The sequence below is a fragment of the Photinus pyralis genome, unplaced genomic scaffold (assembly GCF_008802855.1).
Source record: "Photinus pyralis isolate 1611_PpyrPB1 unplaced genomic scaffold, Ppyr1.3 Ppyr1.4_LG1, whole genome shotgun sequence".
NCBI lineage: Eukaryota > Metazoa > Arthropoda > Insecta > Coleoptera > Lampyridae > Photinus > Photinus pyralis.
In genome coordinates, this window is record NW_022170249.1 from 66490193 (window position 1) to 66511804 (window position 21612).

At 34.4% G+C, this 21612-nt stretch overlaps 2 protein-coding genes across 2 annotated transcripts; one reads left to right on the forward strand and one right to left on the reverse strand.

Annotated features, from left to right (window-relative positions):
* Nucleotides 1-3611: 3611 nt before the first annotated feature.
* On the reverse strand, nt 3612-20501 carry LOC116159956 (calbindin-32-like). Its single transcript, XM_031473068.1, has 9 exons — nt 20418-20501; nt 9772-9937; nt 5735-5820; nt 4837-4926; nt 4696-4782; nt 4591-4647; nt 4446-4529; nt 4337-4392; nt 3612-4283 (listed from the first exon to the last, which is right to left on the reverse strand). Exons 2-9 carry the CDS (start codon nt 9920-9922, stop codon nt 4178-4180), a joined length of 717 nt encoding a protein of 238 aa, XP_031328928.1. The 5' UTR covers nt 9923-9937; nt 20418-20501; the 3' UTR covers nt 3612-4177.
* On the forward strand, nt 13324-13902 carry LOC116159961 (general odorant-binding protein 56h-like). The gene is made up of 2 exons (XM_031473072.1): nt 13324-13405; nt 13466-13902. Exons 1-2 carry the CDS (start codon nt 13352-13354, stop codon nt 13805-13807), a joined length of 396 nt encoding a protein of 131 aa, XP_031328932.1. The 5' UTR covers nt 13324-13351; the 3' UTR covers nt 13808-13902.
* Nucleotides 20502-21612: the final 1111 nt, after the last annotated feature.

Sequence of the window (21612 nt, forward strand, 5' to 3'; positions counted from 1 at the left end):
CACTACAAATTACTTGTTCGATTTCTCTGTACTGCTTCTACCAATCCAAAGGTAAAAGCACGACTATGAAATGTATACTTGAAAACGTTTCAAATTGACAAGGTTCTTCATTTTCTTAAGACATACTTGAATTAAATTTCAAATCACTTAGAAGCAGATTCAGGATATTTTGTCATTCTTTTTATGCCAGTAAAAATTCAATGTGTTCAAAATTCGTTAATCTTATCTCTGATGCAAACGATCTTCATCCTGGGAATTTATTTATCCGCGGCCTTTGGTTGTTCTTGATTCTATAAGTAGAAATATTTTTCGAAGCGATTTAACCGATTCAACCCCTTGGTGAAAAATTTTAAAAAAAAATTTTTAAAAGTTTTTTTCCCGGGAAAAAACTTTTTTACCAGCATTATCCATTCTATAAGTGGTTGACGATACGAGTAGATTCAGGTGGAATTGAATTGGATTTCGTACAAGTAACTTGGCATCTTTTTGGAAAATTTGTATTTGAGTGTTGACAATAAAAAATTAAAAGCGGTTTGATTTTTTCGAAAATAAATAATCAACTACTGATGAATTTTCGGTTCAAATCTCAAGGTCCATCCAGCGCCTGCTAGATCAATTAAAAACACACAGGTAGAAACGTTACAGCGAAAGTATATACATAGGTAAGGTAAGTACTCGTAGTCAGTGTTGAATTGTACAAAAATTAGATCCCGTGTGCAAATAAGTGAAGCAATATTATGCGTACATCAAAATACTCGGAAAAACGTGTAGAATACGAATTTCTATGGGGCGCATCTCGCAAAGGTCGCAGAGGGGTGGAAACTACCCTCAAACCGTCCTTTTCAATATATTATTAAATAATTGCATTTTGTGGGTTAAATTGACTAATGGTTACTTCAGATAATAAAAAATACAGTGTTTTACTAAAAAATTAATATTAGGAAGACCCATCACTACCTGAAGGGTTGTAATTTTTAATAGTGTATGTATAATTTTGCTTAAATATAATTTGACGTCAAGTTTGATATTAATGTTAATTTTGTTTATGTTCTGTAATAGTACTTACTACTAAGAAGTATAAGATAGGGGTTGCAACCCCCTTTACCTAAGTACTAGAAAATTGTTTGTAGATTCATAATAATATAAACACCTAATAGGTTTAATATATAAAAAATATAAATTACTTACCCTAAATTACCCGTAACGCGTTCAAAAATAGGTGGGCATTTTCTGGGACAATCGTTATCTTCGCCTTTTGTAAATAGTGGTTTCAGCATCTACCTTTCTGACCTATCTGAGCAGTTTTCAAATAAAATGTTAAAAAAATATGCTTCATATTCAGAAATACACGTTATTTTTAATAATTATGTTATAGGCTCGCTTAACTCATCGGCAAGAACCAGAAGGCAAAATGGTACAGACCCTATAACGTTACCATGTTGACGAAAAACCGATATAAAATACAACCATTAAAAAGCTTTTGTCTCACACCTTCACAAAAGACGATGTAACTCGGTATTTTTCAAAAAATCTTATTGCTTTAGGGAATAGGTGTAATAAAAAGATCGTTTGTTCTTATAAAAATACGGTGCTTTGTACTGTGATATGAGGCGATATGAACCACTTAAAGAGTTCACACTAAGAAGTCGATACCAGAATGATTCTTCGTTCTTTAGATGCATCTGAAAGGGGAGCAAAGGCAGTAAGAACTCTTTCGCCAGATACCGATGTTTTGTTATTGGCTGTAAGACGAGCTCCATGTTTATATGTATTGGTTCTAGCCAGAGCAGTCGTGAAATGCCTTTACAACCAATGTAGGAAGCTCTTGGTCCACTCAAAGCTGCAGCACTTCCAGGTCTTCATGCCCTTTCAGGATCAGATGTAACAGGGGGTTTTAAGGGCAAAGCTAAAATTAGTTTTTGGAAAAAGTTCTTAGAAGAAACTTCATCTACACTTCAGGCATTGGATTCTTTAGGTAAAAACGAAACACTAAGTGACTCTGATTTTGAGCAGATCGAGGCTTTTGTCTGTTCTTTATATTCAGCATCAAAAAAATATTTTAAAAGTCCAGCAGAACTAAGATGGTGGTTGTTTGCACAAAGTCAAGTTTCCACTGATCATAATATGCTTCCAACTCAAGCAGCGTTAAAATCGGCAATACAAAGATGTCACTACCAATGTATTGAATGGAATCGGGATACACAGACTCAGCCCGTTGAGTGAATATTTAATTACTCAATGCTCAGCCGAATTTACCGCCACCAACGGAATACGGTTGGAAATTAGAAAACGAAAAATTTGAACCCATTATGTATACTCTTCCTTGCGCACCCGAAGAACTACTAAATGTTTTAAAATGTTCTTGTAAAAAAAATAATTGTACTCGAAGGTGCAAATGTTTAACCCAAAAAAATGGGTTGTACGGAAATGTGCGAATGTGAGGCTGATCCCGAATTCTGTTCAAACATTGAAATAGATAAAAAAACTACTGATTCTGACGATGCATTGGTTAGCAATTTCGATAACGAGTAATAAATCCATTTTTAGAATAAAAATAGCTGTAAATGGCAACTTTGTTACGTTAAAACTATGCAAATATAATATAAATATAAAGCATTCTTTTCTTCTTTTATCCATCCCTTTCTTCTTTCTCTCTTCAGCCACCCTCTATTGGTACCCCTTATAGACAATCTAGCAGACAAATACATTTTATAAAATAGTTTCGGCTATTTTCCATCATTATTTTTATATAGGGGCTGTTTAAAGTTGTTTAAGGGTAGTTTTCTCCATTCCGCCACTTCTTAGAGGTACGCCCCTTAAGAGATACAATCGAATAAATACATTTTGAAAAATATTTATAAGTAGCAACATTTATTTTTCGATAGGGGTTGTTTAAGGGTAGTTTTCTCCCTTCCGGTACTCCTTACAGGTTTGCTCCACACAGATTCAAGCAAATACATACATTTGGAAAATATTTTTAGCTATTTTTTTTATCGTAACATGTATTTTTGTATAGGGGTTGTTTTCTCCTTTCGGCCAGCCCTGAGAGGTACGCCCCATGGATATCCGTAATCTACACATTTTTACGGATATATTGCATGATATTGCTTCACAAAGTTGCACACGGAATACCAATTGAAGACTGACTATCGCGACTTGTCCTATATTAATGACGAATATAATGTTATTTTGGTATAAACTTCTCACGATTATTACCTAAGCAATTCACTAATTTACTCGACTTATTTTATCTGCTTACATGGCGTAGTGGAGTGGCTGCTTGACTACGACAGTGAGGGTCTCTGGTTCGAATCCCGGCTCGGACTGTGTAAGTGTATTAGCAGACTTAAAAAATTAAGGGCGAAGTAAAATGAAATCAAAAAAAGTAAGTAAGTGTTGTCACAAACTTAAACCATTTTAATATTTTATTGATGTATGTCTCCATTGTAATTACTTTTCTTAATTGGATTGATAGGTATGAAATAAGTAATTAAAGTTTTTCCTAAGGGTATCGATTTCGCTACATTTATTATAGCATTTTCGGACCTTTGCTGTAATATAAGTACATATGAATCATATATAGGTACTTATATTACAGCAAAGGTCCGAAGATGCTATAATAAATGTAGCTAAACCGATAACCTCAAGAAAAAACTTTAATTACTTATTTCATACCTATCAATCCAACCATTTTAATACTCCCCAGGATACTCCCGAATTAATATGTATAGAACAAAATTATTTCATATACGTAATTTGAGTTGACTGGCGTCGAAAATTTAGTTGAATATTTGTTACAAAGTTGTTTTATCGTCACTAGCCTAACGTTAACCTGACTAATTAAGTTTGACCATTGAATAAAAGTGTTTTTATTCAATGGTTTGACTTAGTAGCTAACTATTTCTCTAACATCGAAAAGTGTTTGGGAAGCATTGTTTGTCGCTTTTTATAACATTAAATAATTATAATATGGAGAAGTAAGTAGTGAACAAGTTCTAGATAATAGTTTCTGGATTCTCTACGGGCATTCACATTTAGCAGTTCCTAATGTACCTAAACATGCACGCAAATGTGTTTTTAGATAATTATCATGTTACTTTTATATTTGATGCTGTAAATAACAATTTTGACGAACTGTGTCTAAACAAACAACATGGACAATCCATCACGTTTGTGTTTACATCACACTTTTGTGTTTGACACAGTTTAAAAAGAAATTGATCTGTACCTCACTCACCTTGAAGACCTGCCTGCATAAGAAGTTCTCTCTAACAGGAAGTAATCTAAAAACGTGAACAATTATAAAAAATCACTTATTTAAGGATATAGTCAGTACTTGGCCATTTCTGAAAGCTGAAGTCTGCCATCTTTATTCGAGTCAAATACTTGAAGCTATAACACATTAAAAGTTAAGTGAACTTTTCTGTACTACGACACTTAATTACCATAGTATCTGTGTACTCAATTAGTTTATCTTCGGAAACGTCGTTAATCTTCTTGGCTTCTTTAAGTAAATCTCGCAAAAAGTTCTATAAATAAATTTTCAATTAAACAAAGGCGACGTGAAGAAACGGCTGCCTTTAAACTTACCTTCAACTCATCAGCCTCTATGTACCCACTCCCATCAGTATCGTATTCTCTCCAAATCTGAAATTAATAAGTAATATAGCCAACTTCGTTTAATTGCACTGTTACTTTCATGAACTCAACGCTCGATTCCAATGGATTATCAAATCGGAAAAGGAGTAAGAAGTTCTCTTCCATCGGTAACAACTGGGCAAGCTGTAATTATAACAATATAAGTAAAACAATACAAAACAGCAACAGATACTTCACCTCCCTTATATCTATCTTTCCATCTTGATTGTCATCGTACGCTTCCATAAAGCAAGCTTTCAGTTCAGTTAGCATTTCATCAGATACGGCCTGGAAACATTCATTATAAGACGCAGTCATTTGGCAAAAAGTGGTACTATTACACCAATAGCTATTGATGCAATCTGTCTCAACCTTCAGTGTTCATTCAAGGAGTCTCATTTCCGTAATTACATATATAAGGTGCAATCAACAAATATCGATGAATATCCCCATATATTTCAAGACAAAATAAGGGAAGTAGGGGTGGGATCTTGCATATTGTGACCTAATCTATCTACCTTGAAATGGTAAAATGACCTCAAGTGGTTCATATTCATTGGTTGTTTTTCATCGTGTATCTCATCATGAGCATTACGGGTTTACTTACTTGAAAATGGTAGAATACTAGGTATATGATCCAAGTCTACTAAAGACACCAATACAGTGTTTCCATTTCTTTTTAATTACTTTAAATTAAATCCTTTATAGAAAATTGATAACGGGTTAGACAGAATAATTAACCAAATCTTATTTTTGTTTAGGAAAACTGTTTGAGTTACTTTGAATAACACCTGAAGGGAAACTGGAGATACAAGTTTAATGACAACAATATTGCTACAGTACAAGAAAACGATATAAAATAGGAAAGGTAGAGGAAGCAATAATAAAGCTGAAAAAGAAAATTTCACCGAGATAGTCGCGAAAATGCTGAAAACATAAGAAAACCGGTGGAGAAAGTACCGTTTTTTCTAGGTTTTCCAGCGTTATCGCGACTATGCCTACGGAATTTCCTTTTTGCGTGCTGCGTTGACTTTAATGACAATACTAAAGTTAAGGAAAATACTTATTTCACTTGCGTAAGTAAATAAACACAAACCTCGGGTGCGATATCAGTCATATTTGCACTAGAAACAAACTCTCTCAAAAATCCATCCAATTCCGATCCCTCAATGTATCCATTTCCTGCAATACAGAGAAGCGTTCCTTTTAGAATTAAAGTGCTTTTCACTGTTGCTATGTTAAACGGAAACTATCTAGCATTATTAATATGGGAGATTATTGTTTAGGTGTCCTGAAATAAATTGTATATGACATTTTAAGATCCAAAAAAGTACTCCACTTGTTTTCCTAGAAAGTTACATCTTTCAAAGTCGCCGTGGCGTAAAGGAATTCATCACAAGAATCATTTTTTAGCGCATTTCCACAAAAAAAAAATGCGCTATTGTGGCCACTTTGTCCGTCCGTCCGTCCGTCCGCTAACTTTGCGACGCTACTAGTTTTTTTATCTTAAGAGCTATTGTTCTACTTTTTTCGCTATTTGGTTCGTTATGGTGTCTAGTCTTGTACCAAGGAAGGAATTTTTTCTGTACCGCTTACAAAAAAGTTATTGTAAAAAAAACAAAAAACCGTTTTTTACATGTTCCATAATTTTACACTTTTGCCGTTTATTAACGATCCTAGAGATCGTTTATAAATTTGCATTGCTATCTGTCGCCTGCCGGTTGGTCTCTCCGTCTGTTCCTTTGTCTGTCTGTCCATCTATCTGTCCGTGTGAACGATAACTTTGTTTAGAAATGTTCGATCGCTTTTACATCTCCGTTAGTTATGAAACTGAATTGCATGAAATTCAATATGGGCATAGATTTAGCCATATAATACGCAATGCCAAAAGTTGGATCGAATCGATTCAAAATTCACAGTGCCCTTTTCGCATCTCGACCATTTTATAAACCGAATTGCAAACTTTTTTACTTATAAAAGTATTTGAATGAAATTTGATACATAGGCACTTGGAATAAAGGAAAATCAAACGCCAATTTCAAAATTTGGATTTGCGCATGCGCAGTGCCAACTTTTTTATTTATGGAAGAATTTAAACGAAATTTGATACATAGGCACTTGGGATAAAGGAAAATCAAAAGCCAATTTCAAAATTTGGTTTTGCGCATGCGCAGTGCCAACTTTTTTATTTATGGAAGAATTTAAACGAAATTTGATACAGAAGCACTTCGAATAAAGGAAAATCAAACGCCAATTTCAAAATTTTATTTTGCGCATGCGCCGTGCCAACTTTTTTATCTATGGAACTATTTAAGTGAAATTTGATACTTAGGCGCTTGGAACAAAGGAAAATCTTAGGTTTGCGCATGCGCAGTTCCAACTTTCTTATTTAGAAAAGCATTGAAATGAAATTCTTCTCATAAACTGAAATTGAAGTAGCACGTCAACAATGGATTGCCCATGTGCAACGCTATCTTTCCTATTTGTGGCCGGATTTTTACGATTTTAACAGAAGTTGCATCTTACAAATGGGAAATGAATGCAAGTGGAAATGCGCTTTATGTAAATCGTTTACGATTACTTTTTAACTTGTTAATAAATATCTCCTGCTCAAAATGTCATGGGAAATTCAACGATGTTTTTCAACCTACCAGGAAATTGTGAAAAAATCATTGAACTCTCATGATATTTTGTTTTGTTATATATATAGATATTAAAAAATAGGTGGAAATGGCAGGGATGCAGTCTGACTGCTTTTGAAATCGGCTTAGGTATATTGTTCAAGGTTTCGACGTTCATCAGTATAACATTTAAATGAATAAGAAGTAATTAATTAATTTTAACTTATTACTATGGAAAATTTGGGAAAAATAGCTTAAAAAATCAAAGTTAGAGATGTAATTGTGTCTCTAAGAATCGAAGGATGTGTACAGGGCTAGTACACAGGTAATAAAGAAAAACATTACCTTGTTTGTAGAACCGTTAAGCAAACTGGTATCTCTCAGGGAGGGAGTGTTTCCAAATAAGCTAAAAATTCCAGTGGTTACGCCATTATATAAGAGCGGTGACAGGGATGGTCCCAAAAATTATAGGGCGATCTCTATATTACCTATATTCAAGTTTCAAGTTTTTCAACTAGTCATGTTTAGGAAAATTTCTATTTTGAACAAAGACAGATCTTTGATGAAAGCTAATTTGGGTTTAGAAAAAACAAAAGTACCATGGATGCAGTTATTAGCTTTGTAAATTACTCTTTGAAGTGCTATGAAAATGGTCAATACTCCATATTTGAAAAATCCCGCCGTTAAACTTTTAAATGAACAAGTGGGAGATTGTCCGCCGTTATTGGCTAGCGTTCGTTTTATAGTAGGTAAGTTAATTAATGTTAGTTACTTATTTTTAATGTAAACCTTTTTAGATTCAGACAACTGCGGCTGTGTGACATGCCTTAAGCGTCAATAGTTTGGCTCATCCCGGCTTTTTGTCCTTAATTATGTTTCAACGTCATTGACTACATGTTAACTTATGGACATGGGTTTCCCTAATGCGGACTAGCAGACATGGTCTTCAGCGTCCTAGTTTTTTGACTTTAACTCCGGCTTTTGCCGTTTAGTTTAATTACTATTGTTAATTTGTCGTCGTTTAATAAGTAATTAATTTTCCAATTTTATAATAACCGTTTAATTATTGTATTCTTGTAGTTTTTGCTTTGATAATGGTCTGCTGATAATCAAACCGAAACATATGTCAGCCATTGTACATCTTAATCTGCAACAACTGTAATACCATAGCAGAAATATAAATTTAATTGGGGAAGACAGCATCGTGTGTTCTTACTCCGTAGCCATTTGTATAGGGCTCACTCGAGCTTTTGATAACGTGGCACACGATATATTAATACAAAAATTAGTAGCTATTTATAATTTCAACACAATCAGTGTGTTAATTAAATCATATTTGGGTAACATGATGCAGGCTGTAAAAGTAAATGAGGCTCAATTCAAATTTCTCACATTCCAAAAAGATGTACCGCAGGGATCCATTCTGGGACCTTTACTATTTTTAATTTTCATAACAATTTGATAACAAGTAATTATGGTCTTCTACATATTTATTATGTATGCATGTATAATGGGTAGTATGTTTTGTAAGCTATGTGTATGCAGAATAATCGCACCGCAATATATTGCAATTTGCAAATTAAAAGAGGCCTGAAAGATCGCGTTACTTCTCATTCTAGCGATATTAGAAGTAATAATGTACTTTGCTCGTTTGCTATATTTGTTACAGACGGACAGAAGGACAGGAGCTCGTGTGTCACTGTCAGGAGTTCGCGAGTTTTCATGTACACCGACGGACAGACTCTTCCTTTCTATGTATATTACGAACGGTTTCGAATTTTCCAATTCTCTTTTCAGTAATAGGTCAACGGACTAAGTGATTAAATTTTGGTCATTTGGACTTTCTGTCCGCCCGTCTGTGTACAGGGTATTCTAAATTGCAGGTTTTAGATGTTTTTCGGTGATATTTTGAGAAATAAAAGTGATGCGGACAATGTCAACTTATCAAGAAATATAGAAGGATCCTCAGTATTATAGTATGAACCGGGTATACTTGGGTAAATAAATTCATGTGAAAAAGATAATTTTGGATACATTTTGTTCTGAAACTTGTGATCTAGACCACAGAGAGGAGTTATATTGAATTGTTACACATATAAGAGTCATGGGGAATAATCTATCGAAAGTCCTAACTCGATACATGACCTAGGGAATGAAATATGTTGATTTCTATTATTTTGAGCCCACAGTTTTTCCTGTTTCCGAGTCACTCGAAGTCCATTTGTTCTTATTGAGCCAGTTTCCTGAAAATCAATAGCGTCTTATCTTAATGCCCAAAGTACCCGTACGCCAAATTTCGACTTTTAAAAAGAGTTATAGCGCATACGGACGGACGGACAACAATACAAAACTATAAAGGCTCTGAGGACCCTTAATAAAGTATATTTTGTAATTATAACGCAATTCAGTGGAATACTACAGGAAGAACATTTCAATTTAGCGTCAGTACGATACTTAAGTATATGATTAATTGAAAGAGAAATGCATTGCAATATTAGGAACATCTACTTACCATCCCTATCATAGTGACTCCACACCTCCATGAATTGATTGGCTGACAACTTCTTCAACTCCTTAGACTCAGGATCGCGATACTGTTTCATAAAGTTCGTTGCCTTTTCTAAATTTAGTCTTTTGTTTTGATGATCCGAATCCATGGACATGATGAGGTAGATATTCTGAAATTAAAGAACGCTGTTACTTTCTTGTAAGACAAAATGTTCTGAGTTTTATTAGTCATCGCTAAAGGCGTTCAGATACATAAAAGGTCCCGATCAGAAGGTACTTGCACCTTATTTTCTGTAATAATATCACAAGAGAGTGAGCATAAGTTGAAAATAATTTAACAGGTTTTAGAAAACTTGTTGCCAGGCAATAGTCACGAGAGCCCGAAGGGGTCAACGAAAGGAATTAATTTCTACCAACCATAGCACTCCTCCTCGACCTCTTATTCTAATGCACAATTTATACTTGTTTATGTCTTACTATCGGCCCTCGAGCTTTTTAACTCGTCTCCGTCGAGAATATAAACATCACTTTATGCCCTTAATACATATACATTTAATTTTATTTAACATAATTGATTCCCCACCGAAGGGAATGGAGTGCAAGATGTATTCGTGGAGTTTTTTTTTTTAATTTCTTTCCAATAAAGAGAGTTTACAGGTTTGCGAAAATGTAGGCGTTTGTAACAAACAACTACCTGCTAAAATGTCACGAGTTTGGGACATCCATGGCATGGCATTCTCCTAGTTTATAGTACTGGTATTTTTGCGAGCGGTCTTGCTTATTGCATTATTGGTTTCGCACCTTGCGATTCTTCGTGGGATTGATTCCACTATTTGAGGTATTGTGTACCAAACGACCTGCAATTCATATCAGACTAATAACAGCACATGATAGTTAATTGGTTCCGGTGATTTGCGATTTGCAATATTCTAAAATGAAAAAGCCATCTTCTAGCAAGCTAAAAATTTGAGCTCTCTTGTTACTATAGTGGGTTTTATCACAAAACTTTAAAGTGAATGAATGTTGTCCCCATTGGAAGTTGTGGCCCGGTAGTAATTCTAAACAGCAGGACCTACGATGAGCAGGACATAGCTCAGTTGAACGGGAACCACGCGATTATTAAAAATTTATGATTTTATGAATTATGATTACATGAGTAATAGCAAATACAATAGTGATTCGTATTCAATTCCTTATTATTTGTTTTAAATAAACAAAAAGTGTACGTATAATCTGAGAAAAATATGTCTCTGTGTTATCGATGGTTAAAAACTAATAGAAATATACTAATACAACAGTTAACATTCAACGTAGGTATCTACTTATTATACTAATTGATCATACTTCCTTCATTATACTAATTATTGGCACAACATAGGTTTACGTAATTTATTAATTTAAATTCAAACAATTATTTCGTTATGTATTATTATTGTAAATTACAGGTACGTGAACAGGCAATGAATTTGGGCAATATATTTAAAAAAAATCCTTGGACGGTAATTAGATAGGCAATTTAACATATTCGGCTTGACATTTTTGTTTAATTAAGCGTTTCGTTTACTTATACTTTTTACGGGCGTAAAGTTATCGTTTCGAGAAAACGAAAACGTACCTACCTTACTTTCAAATAGCGGGTTTTGATAAATGTTTCATATTCCCGCGAGTATTCCCGCAAATCAAAGCGTTCGTGAAGTATCAGAAACGTCAAACTTAACATTTAGGCACAGAATAAGACCTTCACAGAACAGAAACATAAATGGCGCTAAATTGTCACTGATTACAGCGTTTCCCGTGGTTGTACGGAGAACTATTTATCTCAGACTCAAATCTCGTTACAGGAAATATTTTTACCGTCGATTTTATACGTACACAGGTTTTCCACATGTCAATTTTGACTTTTGAAAGATTTAAAATATGAACAAGTTATGTGACCGTAAAAAGTGTTGTGTGGCGGATTGTAACAATAAAATATCAAAAAGGCATCGTTTCCCACATTTTGAAACAGGTTGTTTTGTGCTTGAAACGCGAAGAGGGTTGAAATGTGCTGTTATTTCTTTCCTATTTATGCAAGGTAAGTAACAGGTACAAATTGACGCAGAATTATTACCAACTGTACCTATAGGCGCAAAAGGGTGTAGACTTGAGTTTTATATTCATATAGATGTAGATACTTATATTGTAATTCGTTTTAGATAATTCAACAACTTCCACTCTCGCTTCTCAAGTAACCAGTAAGCACCACGATCAAGTTAACATTTGTTGTCGAAAACTTGTGTGACAATTTGCTGAAACGGTTTTATCACCTCTTGGAACAAAAAATTTAGTTCTAAAGATATTTTTTAACAAACATTTAGTCCAAACAGCAATTAAAACCAAATATTTCGTAGGACAACTAGTTACGTAAGGATCTTTTTGCAAAGTGTTCACTTCTACAAAGCGTAAGTTGCACTTACTTCTGAGTTTTATATGTAATTTGTAAACATGTAATTTAAGATGTCTGTGTTAAATAATGTAATGTGATTGTATCTAAATATACTTGCAATTTAACAACTGTGTATTCTTTATCTATATTTGTGATTTAGATCGAATTGGGGAAATTATGGATTTAGAAGCTGGTCACCAGATGGCGCTACTCTGATTTTGATGCTTTAGTTCACAGTACACCCACCAGGGTACGCCAAAATACCATACAAATTTGTAACATTGCTGTTTCTATTCTGAGAAGGCCGTATTCTGTGCATTTAGGTTATCTGCCGAAAAACGTTATTTTGCGTTATTTAGTATGACGTTTTTGTGCTAAACTTTTGAGAAACGAAAAACATGTACTTTTTTTGGTTTGCACCTCGGTTTGACCATATGACTCGGCAACGGAGCGGTACCGCCACATCCTGCAAGTATTATTGCATCGGGTATTTTGCTAAGAGCGATATCCCAATTGTAAATCGAGACGATCCAAAAATCCAAGTAAACTCAAAAATTTCTTAAATGCACACATAGGTATAGAAAGTATGATTCCATAAACTTGCTTTTTTAGCCAAAAGGACTTCACGTTTCAGCTTGTTCTGCAGTGTGTATTTAAGCGGCAGTGTCGTTGCTGTAGCGCAGTTGCCCTGTATCAAAGTACAGAACTGCCTATGTTCCCTAAATCATATACGGTGTCTAATATACGATAGGTATTCTTATTGCAAAGATATATTGGTGATCGGAATTGCATGCAATAGTCCGTAGTCGTCCATGTTGCATCACAGACTGAAGAATCAATGTATTCTGTCAGAGAGTTCTTTAGTCCCAATTGTCGACATTATCAAAGAAAAAATGTAATTAGAAAAATTAATTTAGCATACATAACAACAATATATTACAGCAAATAAATTTAGCTAGATGATCACATAAAATTAGCCTATAATTTAATCACGCAACAGTAACGGGTAATAAAAATTGTGATTACCTTGCACTTAATTTTCATACCTAATTGTGTATTAAATTTAAATTGAATTCCATTTCCGGTAAAATCTGTGTTAAATCCCTATATATAGGGCGAATCTCATTTCATTCCAGTTGTATTCTACGTGAACAGCACAATGAAGTACGTTATCATAGTATGTTCCTGCTTAATATCGATGTCACAACAAATCGTAAGTACACTAATCCATGGTAAAATGAACACTTTTCATTGCAAAACTTAATCATTAAAGACGGATCAAGACGCGAATCCGGAGTTTTTTCAGAAAGTGGTGGAAAGTGCCGATGAGTGTGTCAAACTCAACAATCTCCAAAGCGACGACTTGGAAGATATATTCAGCGACAGTTCAGAGATCAGCGATGATATAAAATGCTATGTAAAATGTATCCTGGAAAAAACTGGAATCATGAATGCCGATGGTGAAATTGACGATGTTGCTTTAAAGGTCTCGTTGCCGCTTACTTACGCCGATAGCAAAAAAGACCAGATCGTGGAGAAGTGTGCAAAGCAGACAACTGATGATCTTTGCGAAGCAGCTTTTAATTTAGCAAAATGCTGTGAAGACTTCCAATAACCTTGTAAACTGGATATTCGCTCTTATTAAAAAAAACCCAATGTACTAATTGTCAAAGATTGAATAAATAAGCAAATAAAAAGACATGCACCTAGGGACTTGAAATAGATTTTTATAGCTCCAAGTAATAAATAAACTAAACAAATATAGAAATCGAGCTCCTGGGTATAGCTATAGCATGTGCAAAACCAAATTTTAAACCTGACGTTAGTTGTACCATTATTTAAAGTGTACATGCATGAAATTTCATTTAATTGCTTGCATAAATAAGAAAGTTGGCACTGCACATCCTGCACAAAACCAAATTTGGAAAATGGCGCTACATTTGCTTTTATTCCAAGTGGCTATGTATCAAATTTCATTTAAATCCCTCTATAAATAAGAAAGTTGGCACTGCGCATGCGCAAAACGAAATTTTGAAACTGGCGTTATATTTGCTTTTATTCCAAGTGGCTATGCATCAAATTTCATTTAAATACCTTCATAAATAAGAAAGTTTGCAATCCGGTTTGTAAATGGTCGAGATGCGAACAAGGCACTGTGAATGTTGATCGATTAGGTGCAATTTTTGGAATTTCGATTTATATGGCTAAAGCTATACACATTTTGAATTTCATGCAATTCGATTCATAACTCGCGGAGATGTCAAAAGGGCCTTCCTTACTTTTTGGGCTACATTGCCAATTCACGAACTCCGATCTACAAATTTGATAAAGAATCCGCCTACATCATCCTAATCGATCCATTCGTTTGAGTTATCGTGATAACGGACGGACAGACGGACAGACACCACAAAATTAAACTCGCTAGGAGCTCGTTAATAATGCGTTCAGTAATTTGTAAAATGCCAAGGTCCATAGTTTTTAATGTAGCATGCCGATGATTCTTTCATGTTGCCGCTCTGTTATTATTTATTATTCAATAGAAAAATCCGCAACGTTTTCAATTAACATTTCCGCACAGTCGTTTTACTCAAGAGTCTTAATTATTGTTATAGATTTTACCGCAAAAATGTTTACTACATAAAACAAAATTCATTTAAATTTGGCCTTAAAATTGAAATTGATGCTGAGTACCGGAGTACAAAAATAGTGTAGGTACTCAACTTCGTTTCAGGTAACAAACTGACGCCTTGGTGTTAAACGTACTTATCTACGTTTACTGTGTTTGTTATAAAAAAACAAAACTTTTAGTAGGGGCAATCAACCTTATATGAAACCAAAAAGGACGCGTGCAATTTGCTTTCGTACGCATATCTCCACTAAATGAAAGTCCGAATTTACGCGTCGACTTCCGCCAGTGAAGCTTAACACATTTTTACAGCTTTTATTTCAGTAACACCGTTACATTTAAACCCGACTTTTGGGGTATTCGTACTGCTAAAGCTGTTTCAGAAAGAAAGTATACCTAGTAAGTGAATAAAGAATGTGCTTTTTATTATTACTAGGATATACAGAATGCTGCTATGCGAAATCATTTCAAAATCACTATATTAATGTTCCCACAAATCTTCCCTACCCCGAACGCCGCCACCGTCTCGCAAGGATCTCCTGCGCGAATCTCCCTTACATTTTTCGATATGAGCGCTAGCCTTCGCTTGATCAAATCCGGAGGGAATTTGCTCTTTTATTCCGTTTTCCTGAATTTCACCCCCGTCATCTCTATTACACCCAATGTTATGTAGATACATTTGAGAACACATTTCGCCTCTCGACTGCCACTAAGTTCTCCTTAATTAAGCATCTTAATTACATCATCTTCTTTCGCCTTGGATTCTATTAAGCAATCATCCGTAATTGATTCGATTTTATCCAATAATGCCGGATTTAAAACCTTAACGCTCTTTAAGAAGACTTTAAATCCATCTTTTTTTTAAATAATTGCAATAAAGACTATTAGGTACCTGTTGCTTGGAAAAGACGACTAAACAGAGGAAAATGATTAAGAGATCATATTGCACTTATGATACAAATACATACAGGGTGACAATTTGAAAACTTACCACCCCCCATATCTTAGTAAATAAACGAGATATTTAAAAAAATCAAAATCCGTTTCGGTAATTCGGAAGGGGAATCACAATGACATAGTTGGCGACGCACACCCCCTGCGCCCTAGCCACCCCAACTTTTAAATCTTAAATAGTGACTCCCCATGTGTGATACGTCGTTGGAAAGCTCTGAAAAAATGCTTTCCAACCATACCAAATAGTATTACATTTAGGTTAGTAATTATCGTGCAAATCAAAAAATAAACATGGAAAATCGTATTTAACTTGAACTTCCAAAGCCGACTCGACAGCAACTCATTTTTGATCGCCAGTTATAATCTATTCTCAAACTCTTGGCGAACCTTTTGGTATGGTTGCAAAGCATTTTGTCAGAGCTTTCCAACGACGTATCACACATGGGGGGTCACTATTTAAGATTTAAAAGTGGGGGTGGCTGGGGCGCAGGGGGTTGGAGGGGGTGCGTCGCCAACTATGTCATTGTGATTCCCCCTCCGAATTACCGAAACGGATTTTGATTTTTTTTAATATCTCGTTTATTTACTAAGATATGAGGGATGGTAAGTTTTCAAATTGTCACCCTGTATATTTTGTCCTGTTTCCTATGTTAAAACAATATCTTTCAAAACCATCTCCACACACTTGATCAACTTTGAGAAGCAGTCACTGATGGACTTGGAAGAATTATATCTAAAATGCTAGAACAAGTGTTGGATAATATGAAGCGCAGAGCGAAATGTTGTCGTTAAAATAATGGTGGACGTTTTGAGCATTTTTTACAATACATAGTTTTCATTCTCATACTTTACCTGTTCAGGTGTTATACAAGGTTATTTTAACTTAGGGTTTATTATACAATATATACATACAATGGTTCACATTATTACAAAATGAAGGTGACTACGTAACACAAATTTTTAATTGCCCAGTCGATTGATTATTGTTATCTTTTTAATAAAAATTACGTTACAGTTACTATAATGATAACAAATCCCATTTCGTATGCATGTTGGTCAATTAGGTACTTGTAGCCATATTTATAAGGCATGTCCAGAGTGCTTGAGATTGGATAACATAATCTTGTAAAACGTTATCTAAATTTGTTTCAGCATATAATAATATTCATCATTAATGCGTTGGTACATCACAGTACTTTCAACTCAGAACTAGGTAAAGTGGTTCGTGTTATCTCTCTTCCCTCCAATTTGTTGGAAACCTATTCTTTTAATTATTTACTACAGACTCCACGGGGGAAAGTGATTCACTCTTATATAAGTCTTAATTTTAATAAATAACTAAGGATACGACTAGTGGCGTAGCGTAGCTCGTTGGCGCCCTGGGCGCGATTAAGGTTTGCCGCCCTATACTTTAGGAGCTGGTGAACAGTTTGAGTTCCCCTATAGTTGATTTAAAAAAAGAGTTCAAATTCTTATTCTATCCTAGATTTCAGTACTTTTAAAACGAGCGATTGTTTAGAGGTTCACCTTTTGACATTATGTCTATAAGCTTTCGTTTGATACCTATATGATCAATGTACCAGATGAACAACACACCCTACAATAAAGACAGACAGCCGGAAAACAGCGCACTTTTTCAAGTTTTTTGTAATACGGTAAAAAGGTTATACCCAACACTGATTGTAGTATTGAGAACAGAAGTTTAAACTTTTGTGTGTATGCCTACCAGAAGTCTCTTTGTCATGTAGGTATTTCCGCCTCAGTTTTTGTCAGCTAAAGCATCTTCAAGTCCGTCGTCGATGGTCATCGTCGTTGCTTACAAAATCACAATTTAAATGTATTTTCAAAAGCGCCCCAGGATATTATTGGCTGGTATGACGCTGCCGCCCCTACTAAAGTGGCGCCCGCACAGTGGAACGGTTTAGTGTAAGGTCAGAGACATGAGGATAAAATTCTGTTTACATTTTTACTACCTAACTCGCAGAAATATTTAGAAAAAAGACCAATTATTATTATCTTATTGTAATTTTTGAGATTTTAGTAGATATCCTAAATCGTAAAATGTTTGCTACAAGTGCAGCTATTACAAATTTCAGTGCAGTGATTTAAACAATTAAAACTAAAAAAAAGAGAACCAAATTTGTCACTAAACTTTGCTACAGATTGCAATTTATAGTGATTAGGGTCCTAGAAAAATTGATATAGATAAATTATGAAACCTACCAAATTAGTTAATATTATATATTATATGTATACATACTTTTCTACTATTAATGTTTCCATGCTATTAATTTAAGTTTTAAGTAATAATATTTAATGTAAACATATAAATATTTTGTAAAATATTGCAATGTCTCGGTGTCTTCATATAGCCGTTCCACTGCGGCCCGGGGCGAATCGCCCCTCCGCCCCTCTACGCTACGCCACTGGATACGACGTTTACACTGAATGTGATTATTATATAAAATCCTAGTGGATGGCATTAATTGTATTTCAACACAAACGCTGCTGCATTTTTTTAGTTATTCTTTGCTTTTAGGTGAAGAGTATAAAATCAATAAGTTTCTATTAGTAATAAATTAATAACGTTCCATAGTCTTTGTCGATCATCAGGGACGTAAATAAATTAACAAGACCCTTATTACAACTTTATCGACGGCTTATAGGTACTATGTTTAATCCCAGATATAACAAGGTAAACTCTTTAGCCACTACGTTTTGCAAACAGCCAAGTGTTTCTACTAGAAATGCCTAATTGTTTTCCCTACACAACATTCAGATCTCGGAGTTCTTTAGTAACGGATAAATGTTAAATCGGAAATAGGAAAAATGTGCTAATGTGGGGCGCCCCAGCCTACTATTAACGAAAAACGGAATAACACTACATTTAGAAAATTAAAACGAAACGAAACTAGCAAGGTGTATTCAACAAGTTGAGATCGGACTTATGATAGGGGACACAAAACTGAAAAGGAAATTTACTTAATAGCACGCGAACTGCCTACTAATTTCATATGACCAAGACCACTGCACAATTCGTTCCACTATGCTATGCCATTCTAATTTAAAGGTCAAGTTTTGTCACTGCGAACGCCCTTTAATCTCTATCGACACTCAATGCTTTTCATATACCACGAAACATATTATTTCAGTCCAATAAAAGGGATTTACTAACACAGATAGTAGATGATATGCAAACTTAGCATTAGTATTACAAAAAGACCAAAAACTCAACTATTACATACAATTACACTAATTGTAAGAGTATCGACCAACGTGTTATGTATAAACATTTCATAGTTCATTGTCCCAGTATTGATTGATTGTTTAAAGTAAGGGCACACGAAATATCTAATATAAATCACCAAATAAATATTCAGTAAATTCAAGACCACTAGGTTGCAGAGGAGACGATTTGTTATAGTGCGTGAAACATTCAATTTCATCTAACATGTTTAAAACATTTGTCAAGTGTAATGTGTCACCATAATTAAGTGTACATTGGTAATACATAGATAGTATCTTTAAACGATTAATTTGTGTCGCATCACAGATTGATCAAGAGCAGCGTTCCATATTTACCATACTTAGGACATTTACTATAACTAGGCATACATCGTAATATCAGTATTTATATAAAGGCATAAGCAATGGCAGTATCAAATCATAAAGAAATAGTTTCTGGATGAAACCAAACGGTTCAATTACTCGTGAGACCCTAGTGACGGCGTATCCTTGCGGCTCAAGATTGAATTCCAATCAAATCAACGTACAATTAGAAGAATTACAACATCCATCGAAATGCTTTACAGAAGTCTAAGAGCTTTCCAAAGTAAAATATCGGGATAAGATAATATGAATCCTCTGCCAACCCGCTTTTCTGTGGGAGAAGGGAAAGATTTACTATAGGCTTAGGTACAGATGAAGTTTCGTTTTATATTTCTAATGACAATACGCCTAGGTACCTGCTATGTTTTCTATTCGGTATCTATCTATTAATTTTGAAATTTCCATTAGAGAAAAACACAAAAATGTATTGCAACTGAAACACTATAAAAAATAAATGAGCTATGAAACAATCAAAAAAGCATATAAATAAAGCAGGGCGGATTCAGAACCAAACTTCATACCCATAACGTCAATTACTTTTATATACTTACCTATGTAGAGAGAATGGCTTTCAATGGTTAGGTATTTGCTATAAAAATACAATAATATCCTTGGAACTGCTCTCATAATATAAAAAGATTGCATGAAATGGTAAGTTACTGGGAATTGCACCCGGTAATTATACATTGTGTAAGATAAAGTTGAATTAAATTCGTCTATAATAACCATTGCATATGAATTACAAATAGAAGAACCGTGTAAACTAAATTGGAGCAGTTCACGTCCGTTTTATTATCTGTAATCACTTGACAGAGACATATAGAAAATAAGTATCCATCGCTTGACAGTGATCGAAATTTACGGGTAACCAAAGATACAGTAGGAAATGAATTAAAGTTGGATGTGCACAGGTTACTATTATTATTGTCATCATTTCTTTAGCAACTATCTTCGCAAATATAAATATTAAAATGTAGGATTGATCTAAAGCTGGCCGATACAAGAATCAAGCTCATATTTTACACACAAAACTTACATGGGATGACCCGGATTTCTCGGTCAACGAAAATACAGCGCGTAGGTTAGCGTAAAAACGACGCACTAAAGCTCAGAAAGCGTCCTCAACCTGGCGAACTGAAGCCAATGTGGCGCTTGCGTGAGCTTATGTGAAAAAGGTGTGTTCGATTGCGTACTGTAATAATAGAGACATCTTTTAATAAAAAATACTAATTCTAGGAAGCCATGTTTTCATGGAACTAACAATTTATATTAGGGCATCATATACCTACGAATTTCTATAGGCAAAAGAAGCTTGCAGAAGCTTTTTCAGTTATGCTCAATCAATACTGAATTGTGTCGATTTACATTTCGTGCACCGCATATACTGAATATACCTGAATGCTGCGTTAATAGGGGGTCAGTGAATGTCATATCCAACTATACCTACAAGTTGTTAAAAATGCTTGCGATACTAATTACCTTATCTAATAGTATACCTAGTATAAGCATTGAAGTTATAAATTCAATGGTATAAGTATAAGATAATCTGTGATACAGAGCTTTTATTTCGAAACGAACAACCAATTAGTTATAATTATTATTAGTTTAAAAAAGCCAAAAATTACAAAAATACGTTCATTGAAATAGCTAGGTAGAAATTTAACGGAATGTTTACCTTAGTCCTTAGTTCAGTTCGTTTTAAAATGAAATCTCTGCATGTAATGTTATGCACTGCATGCAGTTTTTAATCTTCATTATGCTATGGGGATCTCGTAAACCTAATATGTAGATACAAAGTCGCTTAAATGGACAACGATATACAGAATTTTATCCTGATTAATTTTCCTTTTCAAAGTTTCTTGTAGCTCTACAAATAACAAAGTTATGGCCCAAAAATCGAAAAATGTCATTTTTTAAAATGCGCTGGCATTTATATATTTTCAAAGATATTAAGAAATAATTGTAGCAAACCATTAGTCACTTTTTCTCGGCTTTTTGGTGGTGGTACATTAAAATTGTTACGACTCGTGGGTTTCGAGTAAATCATATCAATTTTTTATTTCTTATGGATGCCATATTGGATTTTTACGTCACTCGTTAATGAAAAAAATTACATCGGCGATAATAAACACATTGTATTTGTGAATAAAGATTTTACTCTACCAACATAATCTCGGCCAAAAAGAGATGACATAAAATTGACGTTGAGTGAGAAATTTGTTATTCAATGG